The sequence below is a fragment of the Antennarius striatus genome, chromosome 3 (genome assembly GCF_040054535.1).
Source record: "Antennarius striatus isolate MH-2024 chromosome 3, ASM4005453v1, whole genome shotgun sequence".
NCBI classification, from domain to species: Eukaryota; Metazoa; Chordata; class Actinopteri; order Lophiiformes; family Antennariidae; genus Antennarius; species Antennarius striatus.
The window spans coordinates 18060001-18077850 of record NC_090778.1 but is presented as its reverse complement, the minus strand read 5'-3'; the positions used below and the strand labels follow the sequence as shown (position 1 = coordinate 18077850).

At 38.3% G+C, this 17850-nt stretch overlaps 1 protein-coding gene across 2 annotated transcripts in view; it reads right to left on the bottom strand.

Annotated features, from left to right (window-relative positions):
* unc5ca (unc-5 netrin receptor Ca) overlaps positions 1-17850 on the bottom strand; it is a 220692-nt gene that overhangs the window by 40687 nt on the left and 162155 nt on the right. For both annotated transcript variants that reach the window (XR_011035077.1, XM_068311709.1), the window contains exons 5-8: positions 13063-13243; positions 9649-9816; positions 9342-9506; positions 1593-1649 (exon numbers count right to left, since the gene is read on the bottom strand). Coding sequence is in view for 1 of the 2 variants with exons in the window: in XM_068311709.1 (XP_068167810.1) it covers positions 1593-1649; positions 9342-9506; positions 9649-9816; positions 13063-13243 (571 nt within the window). In the remaining variant the exon portion in view is untranslated. The remainder of the gene's footprint in view (positions 1-1592; positions 1650-9341; positions 9507-9648; positions 9817-13062; positions 13244-17850) is intronic.

Below are 17850 nucleotides of genomic sequence, written 5' to 3'. Positions count from 1 at the left end.
CATACGATGAAATTTGTGTCATGTAGAAACTTGCAACTATGCATAAAGCATACTTTGAGCTTTAGCCAACTTATATTTCAGCCACTTTGAGAATACAGCCAATGTAGCAATAAACAAGAAGGATCAAGCAAAGTGAAGACAAATGTGTCAAAGTGAAGGCAAATGTGTGACAATCTGTAAAATGAGCAACGACTGCCTTTGTCTCGTCTGTAGCTCTCCCTGCATCTGTGTCTGTCTGGGGCTAGTCATCTGATAAAAGACACGATGAAACAGCTTCAGTAGACCCTAAACAGGAGTCATTACAGCACAAGAAAGACACTTCAAAGATTGCTTTGAAGGTAAAAAGAAGAGCTCCTTCTAAAAGACAAGTAAAATGCACACTTACAATAAATGGCAGAGGTCGATTCCCTCTTTTACATCTCAATCTCTAGATTTCCTATGTTGTATTGTAAATATCTCTCATCGCTTCACTTGGAGTAACAGAAGATTTGACAAGATTTGATTATGGAATGAAAGAAGACTGGAAGATAAGACCAGCAGGGTGAAAGCAAAGAGAGCGGGTGAAGGTATAGTATGTTCACACCCCCTTGTCTCTGATCCTTTTTTATTAGTCATAACTCTCAAAAAAGTCTATGTCAGGTGGTTTTGTGCCATCCTGATGTTTTGTATCCTGTAAATGATGTATTAGCTACGAATAGGTTTCTTTAAAATATTGATCAATCGCTTGGATGATGTTTCAAGAAGAGGTTTTGAGGGTTAAATGCGTAGGAGGGAAACAAAAAATTTCTCATAGTTTGGTGTTCAGAGTTGTGTCCTTATTTGTAAGGAAGCCAATGCTCTTGTAAACACAAAATAAGTGTTCAGAATGAAAGCAAATTGCATACTTTGGCAATAATCCAATGCTGGCTGGCAAATTTCCAAAATGGCCTAAGCTTCAACAAACTCACAAACTGTGGATCAAGTGAACTGGTGCTTCACTGTTGCACTGCTATTAAACAGGAAGAAAGAACAAATCAAGTTAATTGAAGAAATCTGTCACCACTACTGTGCAATTACTTTCAAGACATAACTGTGGGATTCTGCATCATTTTCTAAATGATGGAGGACTGATTATTTTTTAGTAGAGCTTCAATAATTTATAAGCGAAATATAAAAATAATACTAAAAACATAATTGTTGAGCAGCAGAAGATCAATAATATAAACTCAACCTTTGAGTAGAAAGTCTCATTTGTGATGCCATGTCTTATGAAATGTTGTATTCTCGTGTTTTGTATTGGGCAATTTAACTAAAGAGATAATACAGTCAAACTAAATTGGAAGTCAATTATGCATAACAATATTATGGTGAAAGAACAACATTCATCTCTATATTGAAGGAGAAAATTCTAAAAATGTGTGTTTTTGTGCTGTTACTTTTCAAGGGCTAGATTATGCTAAAGGAACTGTGCAATTATAGCTAGATATATCTGGAGTTACAGAAACATTTACATAAATAATTTAGAAACTGAATATACCAAAACAGGACTGAGCAAATGGATAAGTCAGACAAAAGGAAAACAATGGATGATAAAACATAAAACATCCACTTACATGGGATTCCCAAATCACTCTTTTCTTTGGGCTCAGTGGACTTCTGAAAAAATGAACCTTGGGACAGGAAAAGAAGGGAATGGTGGAATGGATAGAGGAAGACAATCAAAATTAAACAAACAATTCAAATAAAATGGAACAAACTTGACAAGACATCAACACAATACAAAAGTTTGTTTCTTTCTTCGTATTTTATTTCTCTGTTTTGTTTTAAAGTTAGCAATAATATCAAGACATGATGAGGAAAACACAAAAAACCCTCTGGAAACCATTTGTTGATGAAAAATAACCCAAAGAGTATCATATGGGGAAAAACAGCAGCTACTGCTGTGTCATTGGCAATAGGTTCATCTTGGTTATGCTGTAAAATTTAAGTGGTGGCAGAAACACAGAAACCGTAACTGAGGAACAGTGTTCGGCAATATTCCACACAATGAAAGTGATTCATAGAAAATAATTAGCATGATTCAGCTCTTAAAGAAATCAGATTCCTTATTCTTCCACTGCATGACTCTGCAAATAATATGGTAGCCCTTACAGGATGCATTTAACAAATGTGCTGATTACTGTTTGAGTCAGTGAGGATCATTAGCACAACATACAGTGATGACAGACATTTATTATGTTCTAGTTATAACAGGGTTCCAAACAAATGTAAAAAAAAAAAAAATTGGAAACAAACCAAAAAAAAGAGAAATCAACTCGTCAAAACAAAGATAAGGACATGATATCTAAGAAAAGGACTAACAAGTGATTAGAAGCCACAATAAGAAGAAGCAAAGTGAGAAAAGCAGAAGAATGAGAAGACGGTTTATTTAATTTCAACTAAGTGTTTTTAATTTTTAATTTTATATACTGTTTTTTATCCCCTAAGGGAAATTAGGAATGCACACTCTAGTTAGTGGTTCAAACACATGCATACATATTAGTCAGTACAGGCCCTTGTAGCACACGCACAAACACACAATGGGGTCTGTAGGCATGCAAGGGAAGGTAGAGTGGCGGGCAGCCCCCTTTGTGGAGCGCTCAAATGAGTAGCTTGTGAGGGGGACGGCACCTTGCTAGGGGGCGCCCCGGCAGTTCTCCAGAAGGGAGCCGATACCTCCCACTGTCAGCTCTCAGTCCGGGTGTTTTTGGGCGAGAACGGGAATCGAACCTGTGATCTTGAATCATAGGATGACCCGCTCTACCGCGCGCTCTACCACTGAGCCACTGCTGCGCCATTGCAAAAAACATTATTGAAAGTTTTTAAAGTTACAAAATAACCATTACCTCTAGTGACTACTATAGTTTTAGGGACAACACAAAAAAAACATAATTTGGTCTGGAGGGACAGCTCTGTAGTACATAATTGTGTGCGCTACATAGCTACATGAACACAAACACTCACACACACACACACGCCCACATGCACGGATACATGCAGGTTCTAGTGAGTGAAATGTCACGACCCAGTGGAGCTCTTAGTGATTCTGCTCCAAGAATCCTGATCAATGTGTCAGAAAAATGTCAACAGGCGAAAAGATAAAGAATGAAGCACAAACAGCTCTTATACCGACTTGCTCCAATGTAACTCTAAAATAAATACATAAAAGCAAAAAAATGAGCAGGCACTCTGCTCATGTCAGAGGTAAGGTCAAATGGATTTTTACCTCTAGGCATAAAAATCAGACAACTTGAGAAAAAGGGCAAAAGGAGATGGTGGAGGAGATGAATTGAGAGGCGGGAGGTATTGGTAGAGAGAGAATATAAAAGAGAGAGAGATGCATTGATAAACTTTTTGAACACAACATCGTTTATAGAACACTACCTAAAATATTATCTTTGTTCAAGTTGCTAACAAGCATTGGTCGATGCAGGAGCTACTTTTTCAAAACTCTTCACACATTCTCCATTATCAACAAGCATCTCAGCCAAGCAGTTCCACTCACATCCAAAACTCTGTTACATCAACACAAAGCATCATACTTGTGTCAAAATGAGCTCAATAATCAACAACTCTGGCAACAAATCTCACTTAGGAACTTCCATTACACTGAATTAATCTACTTGCAGAGATCCATCCATCCACTTGCAGAGAGCATGACAGAAAATAAGATATACTGTATTTTATTTAATTGTAGAATAAAGTCTTTGCAATGCGCTGAATCTATAACATTATTACATGAATGAATCAATTCAATTCAGCATACTATGGCAACTACCTTTGCTTTTTTCTCTTATTTTTGCACAGTGATTTGAAGAAATTGTGGAAAAAAAACAACAACAACCCAGAATCATGGATTTACAGGGCTTCTGTAAAAATAATACTAACAGTTGAAACCAGAACCAAAGCAGTAAGAGACTGCAACATCCCGCGACTTACCCTGACCTACTTTCAGGGTAGTTCCAGGGTACCTGACTAGTGCATAGACTAGTGCATATGGAGAAGTGAGTAAGATCATAGATCAAAGCTAGTGCATAGGTAGATCAAAGCTCTACCTTTGATCTAGGGTCTTACTCACACTGGCCCTCTCCCTTGTCTTTCTATCCTATCTGGTTTCTGAATGTACAAATGTTGTAATTTGACTGTGACCTACTTTTCTCAAGATCAAGGTTTTCATCTCACTGTCATCCCCTTTGCTGCCTGAGTAATGTGCTTTTTGTTTCATCTTTCTATCTGCAATGGTTGCAAAGATATTTGGTGGACAAATGAGCGAATGAACGAACGAACGAACGAACGGGCAAACGAACGAACGAACGAACGAACAAACAAACAAACAAACAAACAAACAAACAAACAAACAATTGACTGTACGGACGAACGGACGGACGAGCACACAAACACTGACATTTGCAATGCATCACTACTTCGAAGCGGGATGTAAAAAACAAGATGTAACGTATAGAGCTCTCATCTCTTTGATCAGGAATGTCTGATCCGAGCCCAGCCGGTATCAGGAGAAATAAAGCATATCCTGAATCCATAGTGTCCAGAATCAAGGAATGCATGTCTGAAGATTGGTGCAACTGTTGACACTGTAAAGTGTGTTGCACCTTGAAACCAGCATCACTCCAAAAGAGTCCATGTTTTACCACATCATCAATGACCGTGGCCTTTGTCTCACCAGAAACCACTGCTCTTGGTTTTCCTCGCTTTCCTCTTCGTTGTCTCTCTGCCACTCTTCTGTGACCATTCTGTCTACTTTGATGCACAGTTAAAAAGAAAAGACAAATCTGATGGCACTCCTATTGTATGTTTGCTTTGATAGGTGCTTAGCTATAAACTGTAATCTGAAAACAGCTTTTTGGAGTGATTGTTATTTATTAAATAGTCAATATCTTGAATTTCAATGTGGCTGTGGCAGAAATGCACTTTATTTGATTGTTTAACCTGGTTTGAACACAGTGTTAGCATTTTCATGTTATGGACTGATTGACAAAAGAGTTAATGGATTTGGTAACTGTAACACATTTGTGCTTTATTGATGCAAATCAGTTTGTACTGCAGATTTCAGCAGGACCAAACCACAGCTTTTAAGAGATCCATCATTTATAATGTTTATGTAAATATCTATACATGCTGAGAACAACAACCACACATACACACAAGTCATAGATTCCTGTAAATGCTACAGGAAACAGCTGAAACATTAGTGCTGACATAGAACCACACTGTGGGGTTGTTTTAAAGACAGAAAATCAATCAGGGGAAATGAGCTTTAATCTATACCTCTCTAGGTTTTATCCCAGTTTCTATTGCCATAACTCACAGGCCTAAGGGAATTCCTGGATAGACAAGAGACACAGAATTATACACTGTGTGGACATAGTCTGTGTTGTCAATAATGGGCCAATGAACAAAGCTTTTCTCAGGGATAACATAACCACTTCTCACTTTGCTGAGTGAATTTCTATAAAAATAATGATAAAAATAATAAGAACCAACATTGCATTCAGAGACTGCAACATCCCGCGACTTACCCTGACCTACTTCCAAGGTATTTCAGGGTACCCCGAAAGTAGTACCTGACAAGTGCATAGCTTTGACATTTCAGGGTAATTTAAAGCTATGCACTAGCTTTGATCAAAGCTAGTGCATAGGTAGATTAAAGCACAAGCTTTAATCTACGGTCTTACACTGGCCTTCTCCCTCGTCTTCCTGAGTGTACAAAAGTTGAAATTTGACCTTGACCTACTTTTCTCAAGGTCAAGGTCATCATCTTATTTTCATCCCTTTTTGCCACCCCAGTAATGTGCTTTTTGTTTAATCTTTCTATCTGCAACGGTTGTGTAAATATTGGGTGGACTAACTAACAGATGAACGGACAAACGAACGGACAAATGAACGGATGAACGAACGAATGAACGAACGGATGAACACACGAACACTGACAATTACAACACATCACCACTTTGACGCGGGATGTAATGATCAGAAGGATGTATCAAGGGGCATTAATTAAATATTAACCCTTATAGCACTGTGATCTTGGCAATCAGGTCACATGATGTTTTTAAACCATTTGTAACAAATAAAGTCTGTTACGTGGATTGCTGTACGCATGTTTACGCGAAAGTATAGATATGAAACTGTCTTCCGGTTTTTATTTGGAGCCGCTTGGCCCCTGGAAAACCGGAGATATGATTGTTTACATCTGATCTAAGACAATCAGTTGAAATGGCTTCTTTTATTGGTGTAATCAGATGGCAGGCGCCGTATTTGCCCATATAGTCACCATCATACAAGTGCGGAAACATTCATTCACGTGATTCGAATATGTTTCATGATTCGTGCATTTTGTCACGTGATGCAAAGATGTACCGTGATTTGTGTATTTTTTCATTTGATGCAAACATGTCTCGCTATTCGTGCATTATTTTTTATTTCTATGCCTATTTATGATTTTCTATTTATATATTCTTGATGGGTTATTTATTAATCTTTCTATTTGGTGTTGTATTACTTTCTATGTGCTGGTGCTTTCTGTATGCTTTTTGTGTGTTTTATGTACTTACTGTGCTATGTGCAATAAATTAATTTCCCGGACGGAACCTCCCTAAGGGATAAATAAAGTTATACTCTACTCTACTGTACTCTACTCTACTCTTTTACGTGCATTTTATTTGTCTTATTTTGAAAAACTAATTTGAAGAGTGGCATAAGTGACACAATCTGTATATAATTATGTCAGAAGCTTATAGTAAACTTTTTTGAGTTCAAAATCAAATCGATGAGTATGTTCTTGGTTTTTATGTACAATAAAATACAATTTGTTCCATTTTCAAATTTCGCCCCAATATGTCAATATAGTAAGTTATAGAGAAATAATAACTATCTCTTCATATAGCTGAAGTTGTGCTGAAGATAAACACACCAAGCATGGGTATGTTAAATCATTTTTAATGTGGTATATAGAGACAAATATCAAAGGTACCAAAAACCGGCCAAAATAGGTCAGGGGTCTAAGAGTTAAATTATTGCATAAAATCACCCCCCCCCCCCGGGAAAACAATAATAATAATCAGTAAGAATTTATGTGGATTTTTTATTAATATGTAATAATAATATTTATTTAACATTACAACAGGGACAGAATCCCCTCCGTAATAAAGAAAGAGGGATCATAATGATGGTAATCGTCTTATCTTCGACCGCTACCGGCTTTATGGGCCGCAGGACTGCTGGAGCTTTTTCCAGCTTCGTACAACCTAGAGGTGGAGCATACCCTGTATGCCTCACCAGCACATCTGGGGCACTCTCGTAAAAACTAAATACAGGTGAAAATGATATATTTTTTAAACAGACATTATTAGTACATTCATTCATTTTGTGAACCGCTTTCTGAACTGCACCAGAAAACTGTAGCACGCTAAACAATGATGTGGGAAGTTACTGGCTACATTGAGACTACAATCAGTGATTGGTTTGGTCACTGACTTTTAGCTGCAATTGTTCAAACAATATAAACCATTTACTGTCTATTCAAATGACGAAAGGAAGCCTTGGAATGGTCTCACAACAGGTGAAATCATCAATACCTTGGTTTGCTTTATTGTTTGCATGTATTTATGATCTAAAACCTTGTCATTCACTTATTAATGTAGTAGGTTCAGGTTCAACCCGTGAGATGGACAAGTTATCTTTAATGATAATCTTGGATAGCTTAGTTAATTTGCGACTGTACAGGTATGTTTCCATAGTTACATGTATTCCACAGGGTATTCACAGTGTCTGGATTAATATATATGTAGCATCACACGCTTGAAGAACAACTTCAATCTCAGGAGACCATCCAGATAAAACAGAAGTCAGATTTATATTTTTTTAAGCTATGGTTGTGGAAGCCAAGTATTTATTGACCAGTCGCCTCCAATGGAATGTGGAGTCAAAAAAGCAGTTTTGGATAGTCACCAAAAATATTATTTTAATTATTTGGATTTTTTTTAAACAATCATACATAAGTTTTACCATTACATTAGATTTATTTAGACTTTAAAAAAATGTTACGTATAGCTTTCCTCCTTAAGGGAACTTTTTAAGAACGACCAGCAATAAGCGGAGCCTCAAAAAGAAATAGAACAATCTGCCTTGTTTAGTGTAAATGGACTAAGGAGAGCTGATGGAATAATTACAAGCACAGGTGTGTATCTGTGCAGGCTTCAAAACAAACCTTTCCTTTTTCTGCCTCCTCTCTTTTCTTCTATTGAAAGGCCTCTCTCTTTCTCCCTCTCTCTCTTTCTCTCTCTTGCTTGTCTGCAAGTTATTCTGAGCACAGGGAGTAACATACTCAATTCCATCAAGTCAACAAATATAATTGCCTCCACCTAGGAAAAATTGCTGCTCCTACATTTCTGCCATTGTGACTAATTATGACTCATTACAGCGTACATTCCTCATGCGGTTTTCCAATTGATGACCCTTGTTGTTTTATTGGAGTTTGGTTGACTGTCTCACATCATTTTCTATCATTACGGTTCTTATTAAAGGTGCTAGCTTGGAAAATGTTATGATATTTTGTAGCCTGCCCATAAATCATCCTCAAATGGTAAAAAAGAACAATGTGGATGTGAGGTGGGTAGAGCAAGACACAAAAAAGGAGAAACAGGACCGCATAGGACACCAAAGACGAGATGCTGCACAAAAGGAGGCAATACAGGCTTACTTCAATATTAAGAGGGGATGAGTGTGAAATAAGCAGACTACAAAGAAGGAAGATCAGTGGGAAGAATAATCAAATGTAAAAATGACAGGAGTGCTATAATTTAAACTACAAAACTTTATGATATAAATGAGTAAATACGTAAACTAGATAACATATGAAAAAGAACGCAGGGTAATGACAGTATGACTGTCTTCAGAGTATGACATGCATGACTTGTTTACTTGCCTAATACAGTCAAGCTAGCCAAGAGTTTTTAGTAAATTAACATACTTTAAAATTAAATATCAGTGATTAAATGACAGACACACAGTTTTAACATATCAGTTAACTTTATCAATAGATAACATTTTGTTTTTAAGTGTTACTTTTTGTTACTAATGTTCAGGGTTCATATCAACCCATTCAATTTTGATGATATACTGAATTCACTACTGAATTAATTCCTGCCATTTTGCTAACGTGTCACCAATGTCACTGTAAGGCAATTGTTTTCATTGACATGCACATCTTCAGTGGTTAAGCATAAATTTTGAAACAACTTCACTGCATTTAAGAGAGACATATGACAATACGTTTGCAAGAAGATTCATTGTTGTCCACTCACTTTGCATACAGAGTCCATCAGTACAGTTTTGAGACTGCAGAACCAACCCCTCACAGTCCTTTCCTCCATTTTTAGGTGCCGGGTTGTTGCATTCCCTCCTCCTCCACTGGGTACATTCTGTCCCACAGGCTGACCACTTACTCCAGTCTGTCCAAACTCCATCCACTGCAGTAGAAGTGGTCAAAAGAATGAGACAAGGAGTGAGAAAAGGAGATAACAGCAACATTAACAACCACAATTAGCTGACATACTTATTAACACGTAGCATTTGAAATAGCACAAAAAAAGTAATACAAATACGATTTACCTGTGCACAGTGTGGTACAGGGCAGTTTCTGTATGGCTTGTCCATCACAGGGCAGTCCTCCATTGAGAGGGGCGGGGTTAGTGCAACTGCGGGTTCGCTTCTGGAAGCCCCGTCCACAACGGCTGTTACACACTGACCACTCTGTCCATGTTGACCAACCACCGTTTACTGCTCAACACAGATGAGAAACATAATACATTAATCCATGTGTGAATTTTTTGCCATTTCACCCTTGTGTTCTGGGTGAATCTTACCTACTGGGTCTCTTTCTAAAAAAAAAAAAGACAAGAAAAATAAAATAATAATATAAAGTCATTTATTTCAGTGGCTTTGTTTACACATGCATCTAAAAACAGTTTTATGACATTGTTGGTGTTTTATTGAACTTGTAAACAACCTTGGTGCCCCCGAACAAAAACGACTGGTCATTAGCAACACTTTTCTTTGGCTTCCATGGCAACGTCCATTGAAATCTATTGTCACTAGAATTTTAATGCCATGGGAACCTCGCTTGGTAATAATTGTCAAACAGCTGCAGTGTTTTTTCTATAATACATACACAATACAGTGGTACCTCTACTTACGAAGGTCTCTACATACGAAATTTTCTACTTACAAAACGCCTCAACAGGAAAATATTGCCTCCAGTTACGAAAGAAATTTTGAGTTACGAAAGGTACAAATACAGTAGAGGCTGCTTCTCGCAGCTCCCAAAGGTTCCTGAATGCAACGTTCTTATACGTAGCTGCTAAGCCATTGGCTATTACCTAGCATCCTGGCATCCCATTGGCTAAGAGGGTCCTCAGTGTTTAGCTAGATAGGTGTCTATGCAGCGTCCTCATCATGCGGCCGTCAACTCGTGGCGTGTTCTGATAGTTTTATGTAAATATATTAACTTTTAGAGTATTCACTATGGACCCCAAGAAAGTGACGGAGAAAAGATAAAAAGAAAAGACAAAGAAAATAGTTTTTTTGTCCGTCCAAACAAAGCAAGAAATAAAAGAATGGCATGCGTTTGATTGATCTCGCCAAATAATATGGCCGTAATGCATCAACAATCGTCATATTATTAAAACAAAAGGAAGTTTAATGAGTTTAAGGCATGCGTGGGTGGTTGGAGAAGTTCTAAAGGAGGACAGGAATTAACTCTGTTGTTCGGCGGGGTGAGGGAGGAGCGCATGAACCAAAGAGAGCAAAAAACAATGAGGACAGCAGTTAAAAGGTAAATAACCATTGTTTTTATTCTTTACTTTATTCTTTGTTTTTTACATTATACACAACTCTCATTTATTGTGTAATCATCTAATTTTAACATGTATTTGTTACATGTTTTGATGCATTTTTAGGCTTTATAAAACATTTATGTCAGAAATTTGGGGGGCTTGGAACGGATTAAGGCATTTGTATGCCCTAATTTTCTACTTACAAAATTTCTTCCAGAACCAATTAATTTCATAAGTAGAGGCACCGCTGTATTGTCTCAGCTCTGACATATGAAGCTGCGGAATTTTCACATCTACAAGTTGTTTATTTTGGCATTTATGAGATAAACAAAAATTTTAAATATTACCAACTCACTCCTTATACAGATGGCAACAAGTTGTTAACAAGTTGTAAATTAGGGGTAGGGGGCAAAACTGGTATTCTCTTCAATACCCTACTGCATGTCTTGCTGATCCACTTTTCCTGTTGTTTTTACAGGTTTTTTTTATTATTATTTCACCTTGTCAAGAGTGACAGCTGGGCCCTGGTGGAGCTAAGAAGATTGAACCTCTGATTGAACAAAGTATTTCTGTGAGGATACATCAGTGTCAGACCTCTCTATCTCATGCTACCTATATTGAACACGAACACGCGGTGATTTTTGATTGAAACATTCTTTCTTGTGAATAGACTCGCTGTTTTTTGTGTGTGCCCATGTGTCTGTCTGTTTCTCTCTGTCACTCTATATATGTGTGTGTGTGTGTGTGTGTGTGTGTGTGTGTGTGTGTGTGTGTGTGTGTGTGTGTGTGTGTGTATGTGTGCGCCTGCGTGGGAGGGGGCTGTTCGTGATACACACTGTTTCTCTTCAATATTTTGCCTGCCCTCTCAAGAAAGGCTGGTATTTGGAACAAAATAGACAGAGAGACAAGTTATGATGCAGTTTCCTCCTCTTAACAACTTAACTGCTTTTATTGAAAATAGGAAAAGAGGAGCATTGCCTTGAAGGCGGCTGTGGCTCAGTGGTAAAGCGGGCGGTAGAGCGGGTCGTCCTATGATTTAAGATCGGCGGTTCGATTCCTGCTCCCACCCCCCCAAAAATACCCAGAGGTGAGCTGACAGTGGGAGGTGTCAGCTCATCTCCAGAGCACTGCCGAGGCACCCCTGAGCAAGGTGCCATCCCCTTTACAAATTGCTCATTTGAGGCGCACCAAGAAGGAGCTTCCTGCCACTCTACCTCCCCTGCATGCCCACAGGCCCCTTTGTGTGTGTGTGTGTGTGTGATACAGGGGCCTGTACTCACAAATATATATGTATGCATGCGTTTGTAATCAGTAGCTAGAGTGTGTGTTCTTAATTTCCCTTCGGGGATCAAACAAGTATATAAAATTAAAAAAAAAAAAAAAAGGCAAACTAACCATTAAAAACTGAACCTTTCAACAAAGTTGGCTTTATTGTTTATCACAGCTGTTACCACGTGCCGTACTACATTACAATAAATATATGACGGTGTCAGTAGCTTAGTCCATTAAATCTTGGGCTGGGGACTCGGGTCAAGACTCGTGTAGGCAAAAACACTTGGAGTGTGAAATGGCAGTGGAGTGCTGTTAGTTCATCTCCCACTGCTGAGGTACCTTTCAGCAAGGCAACCTTCCTATTCAAGTTGCTCTTTGGGTGCACTATTAAGGAGCTGTTCGCCACTCTACCTACCCATCATTTTGATACCTATAGGCCCCTTGTGTGTGTGTGTGTGTGTGTGTGTGTGTGTGTGTGTGTGTGTGTGTGTGTGTGTGTGTGTGTGTGTGTGTGTGTGTGTGTGTGTGTGTGTGTGTGTGTGTGTGTGTGTGTGTGTGTGTGTGTGTGTGTGTGTGTGTGTGTGTTACGGGCCTGTACTCACATATACGTATACATGTGTGACGACAAACAGCAAATATGCTAAAATGGACAAATAATTTCCCCAACGGGTGATTAATAATGTAGTTTTCATTTCATTTCATATACAGTAATCCCTCGCTTGTTCGGTCTTCAAGATGCATGGCTTCAATATGTCGCAGATTTTTAGTAGGTAGTCACGTGACACCGTGTGCGCATGCTATTGGCTGACAGCATCCGGAAGTGCGCTGCGTTCCGAGACTCATGGAACACAGTCAACTTCCGTGAAATACAAAAGTGCTTTAAACAGTCTATAAGAGCGGGGGAAAAGGTCAAACTCACCATAAACAATAACGGTCGCTGTAGTACTTCGTCTCTTTGCCACTATGTTCTTTGCCACACATGTGTAGTTAGCAGTGTCAGACAGACGGGCCTGCTTGATGATCAGATTGTGGTCGATGGTGATATAGAAGTTTCTGTCTTCTGCTGGATCAATTATCTCTTCGTTCTTCAACCACTCCACCTGGAAGAGACAAAAAAAAAGTGACAACTGGGTCAGGGATAAGATTTCTCTTCACCTCTGAAGTGAAGCACAACGGCTAGTAAATAAAATAATTATAATTTCAAATAACTGATGTGTGACAACAAAAGAAAGTGAGTATATCCTTGTGTAATCTTGTTTCTCAAAAGTCATGAAGCATGTCTACAATGATCCACAATGTTAATGTAGTTTGTGAGATAAATGTTTAAACAGAAATGATCATGAAACAAAAAAATACAGGAAGACACTTATGCAACAACTCACAGGAATCATTCAGCTGCAGAAATATACACCCTCAAGTGTTCAGGGTGGACTTTGCAAAATATAAAAACTTTAGGATATAGTGTGGAAAACGTCTTCAACATATGCTTTCACAAGGTACTTTGGGTGAAGGGTGGAACAGTGGGATACTATCCTATTTACGAGCTTGATCACATTTCCTGAGTGCTGTATTTACTGGTCAAAACCCTCATAAATTCAGTCTGTTCAAGCGGTATGGGATGCCCCAAATATCCAAGTCATGTTGTTCAGTTCACGTTGTTTAATTTCCCCCTTCTTTCATATTAGGAAATGAAATACCAGATGTAGAAAAGAGGTAATTCAAAGTTATTCTTCAATTTACTGCTTGCTGTGGTTTGACTGTTATTAATCTTCTTGCTCAGTTATTCTAGCTTCTTCCCTCTCTGATACTGAGAGATTCTGCTAGGTTCTTTGGCCATGGGGCTCACTGTAGCTCTGAATTTTCAAACATAAGTGAGGTTCTGTGTGACCTTTCAGTTTCCATTATAAAGAAAAGGTTATACTGGAAAATAAAGGAAGACGACCAAACACACACACACACACATACAGCCTCAAATGGTTGGGAAAAGTATTTATCCTTGTACTATACTATGAGGAAAAATATTGCAGATGCTATCCCATGAATATCATTAAATACAATGGGAGGAATCGTTATGCTATATCATATTATTATCAATGAAAAGATAGATTATAAGATAGAAAGAAGAGGGAGCAGGCCAGCGTGAATAAGACTATTGATAAAAGCTAGTGCTTTGATCTACCCTGACCTACTTTCATAGGTCAGGGTAAAATTTTGAATTCAGGGGTGTTGCGGGATGTTGCAGTCTCTGGCTCCCTTGGTTCTAGTTTTGTGTTGTTTTTCTCTTTTTTTTTGTACTAGACTGCACAGTATATTTTATGGTCTACATTGTAGATGAGGCGGCATGGTGGCGCAGTGGGTAGCGCTGTCGCCGGACAACACGGCGGGTCTCGGTTCGCGTCCCGCTCTGTGTGGAGTTTGCATGTTCCCCCATGTCTGCGTGGGTTCTCTCCGGATTCTCTGGCTACCTCCCACCTCCAAAACCATGCGGCCCCAAAATTGTATGCGTGTTTGTCTGTCTTTGTGTGTGGCTCAGTGGTGCACTGGTGTCTTGCCCGGAGTGTCCCCCGCCTCACACCCTATGCCAGCTGGGATAGGCTCCAGCTTCCCGTGACCCGCTGCGGCGGATAAAGCAGAAGAGATTGCAGAAGAATTCTATGATTGTGCAACAAAGTTTCCCTCTAAAAAAGGACAACAAGGAAATAAATGCAGCATACTTATTACCACTTCTCATGTTTCTCTTTACTGAAAAAAATAAAACGAAACAAAGCACTGCCACATCATAAAGGACATGTAGTCCTCAAGATACGAAAATCCAACTTACGAACATTCCTACATCCGAACAAATGCAAGCCATCCTGTCGGACTACTGTACTTCTCTTGACTGCTGTAACCCACGCAGAGCAGCTTAACATTAACACCCTGTAGATTAATATTTCTCATCAGCAAACACAAGACTAAGTGAACAGTTTGGTCTGATTTCAAACTTCATGTGGTTTTGTCGTCCATGCATTTCCCATCTGCATCGTCCTTCTTTTATCCACATCTCAGCAAACTTCTGAGCAAGGAATGTAAGTACAATGTATTTATGTGAATGGGGACTTTTGCAAACATCAAGACTGCCGATAATTCAGGTCAGATTGAAAGTTAGTGTCAGCGATGTAGACTATAGACTACCTGTAAGCAAACCCTCCCACAACCTGCCTGTTTTTTGTTTTTTTTTTATTTTAATTATCGTTCTCCTTTAGTGATGTAGGAACTAATGTTGGCTGGCTTAGGTTTCTGCCCTGAAGCATTTACTACTGAATACTGAACTCTGAATGTTTTGCTATTTAATGTTATCTATTTATTGAGTTAACTGAGACACTTAATGGATATAAAACAGAATAATCAAACATGAAGTGGCTTGTCAGATTTAAGATTACCAGGAAGCGCATTCGTGTGTCATTCATGTAAGTGCAATGGGTTGAAGCTTGGATTAGCCTCTACAACCCCAAGGATGAAATTCAATCTAAAATAAAGGCTTGTTTTCTGACATCTCAGTCTCTTTAACTTTCTTATTATGACGTAGGGAGTTTGCTATCTTGAAATAGATATGGCTTGTATATGTTGACAGGCAGCTAAATTAATTTCGTTCATCACGACTCACAAGGAAGAAAACAAATTAAACAACAAAGATTGGAAGAAAAACTTTCTGTATCAACTGAAATGACTGTTCAAAGCGTTCAGTCATCGGTAGGTGGCTCAACCCTGACCTGAATTTGCCTCCTGATGATCAAAGCAGCATGATGAAATATCTGTATGCTGATGGTTAACCAACAACCTAAGGGTCACAGAGAGTGGAAGATAAAACAAGCTAAATTGGATAAGAAAAATGAAATTTTCCAAAGTGAATACCATTTCAATCTTATGAGCCCGGGGGACTGCAACCATTTCCTAACTGTTTTGAACGCTTCTAAACAAGTTAAATATGTCAGTGTAAATTGATTTGTATACTCATCCTTATTATAGCATTGAATAAAAAATGCCTGCAGTTTGTGATCACACAGATACACAAAACCTTTGACACACTTGTAAAAGGATTACCACTTTTTGCAGACAAAGACATAAGAGACAAAGAAAACAATCTGCCATTTTTTCAAAGGGATAAAAGATTTGTTTGATCAATTAAATGCTTGCTTTGTTGATGTTTACTTGCTGTTTAACCCTGTGACTTGGATATTATGTTGGATACAAGTACTGTGTATTTAGAAATTTTGTGCCCCTTGAGCATTAGATTAAACCAGATATGCGGTGTTTGGACATTGTAATATGAAGCATAGCTATTGGGATAAATTAATTCAAATATAATAATTTATTATTATTGTTGTTATAGTTTCCTCTTTACCACCTGAGGAAATGTCCTATCTCATCCATGCTGTGCAACATAAAATCAGCAGAAAAGTGTAATGTATCAATTGTGATATGCATCTTTCTAGGGCAGCAGAACCAAAGCTTGGTTGCATGCTGTGAAAGATAAAAGTAACTGTCTATGTTTGTGTGTGTGTGTGTGTGTGTGTGTGAGTGTGTGTGTGTGTGTGTGTGTGTGTGTACATATACAGTATATACATACAGTATATCTTCTGTATATATACAGCATATTCCCTTTCCCTTTCCACTGGAGAGCAGCACAAAATGCTTATTGATGCAAAGCTTTGCCACATATTTGCTACTGATAGCTGGGACATCAGAGTCACGAAGAGAAACACAGGGTAAATCTTGCAAAGGCAAAACAAATGGCAGACCACGGTGCAAGAAGTGTGATAACAAAGCAAAAATATCTATGAGAGATGGTAAAATATGACAGGCTTTGTAGAGCCACTATAAAGAGTCTCATGTGGTGGGTGATAACAGCGCTGAAGGATACATGGGCTTTGGATAGAATCTGCCACCAAACTACAACAGTAATTTTTCAAAGTAGCAGCAGACACAACTACACAAATACACAGTATGAAGAACAAAAAATAGACTAGTTATAATAAAATTTGATTCTGAAATCAAATACACACAAGGGCACACAAGTCTGCATGTGTGCGTGTGTGCATGATATAAGTTTGCATGTGTATGAAAATCACCGATGTGTTAATTTGGTCGTTACTGAGGATTATCTTCTTCATTACATGTATTATCTGGATTTCTAAAAGGCCATACATGAGTGGATTAAAGAGCTGCTGTGCAGCTTACCTACTGTATGTGTAGGCAGAAGTGTGTCGAGCATGTATCTACCCAGGCTGGAATTATCCAAATCCCCTCATCACTCACTCCATCAAGAGCAGGCATATATTTCCAGAGGGACTAATTCATGACATCAACTTCATATTTTCAATCATCACACTTGAACCCTGATTTTTATGTTTTCCTTTGTATATACAGTACTAAAATGTTAGGCGATAAAAAACTTTCTGTTCGTTTGGCAATTGCTCATTCATGCAATCACCTATTTATTTATTCATTACGGAATATTATAAAGTAAATTATTACAAAGTAAAGAATACAATTTTTATTTTTCATTTTATCAATCAATTTGGGATATCTACATCTGGACCAATCGGAGGAATGAAGAAGAAAAGAAGTACCAAAACACTGATGTAGAAAATAATACAGTGATCAGCTGTCCAGAACTGAAGAAGCCTCTTGAATGAAACGCAAAATGTCTTAAAGATTTTCCTAT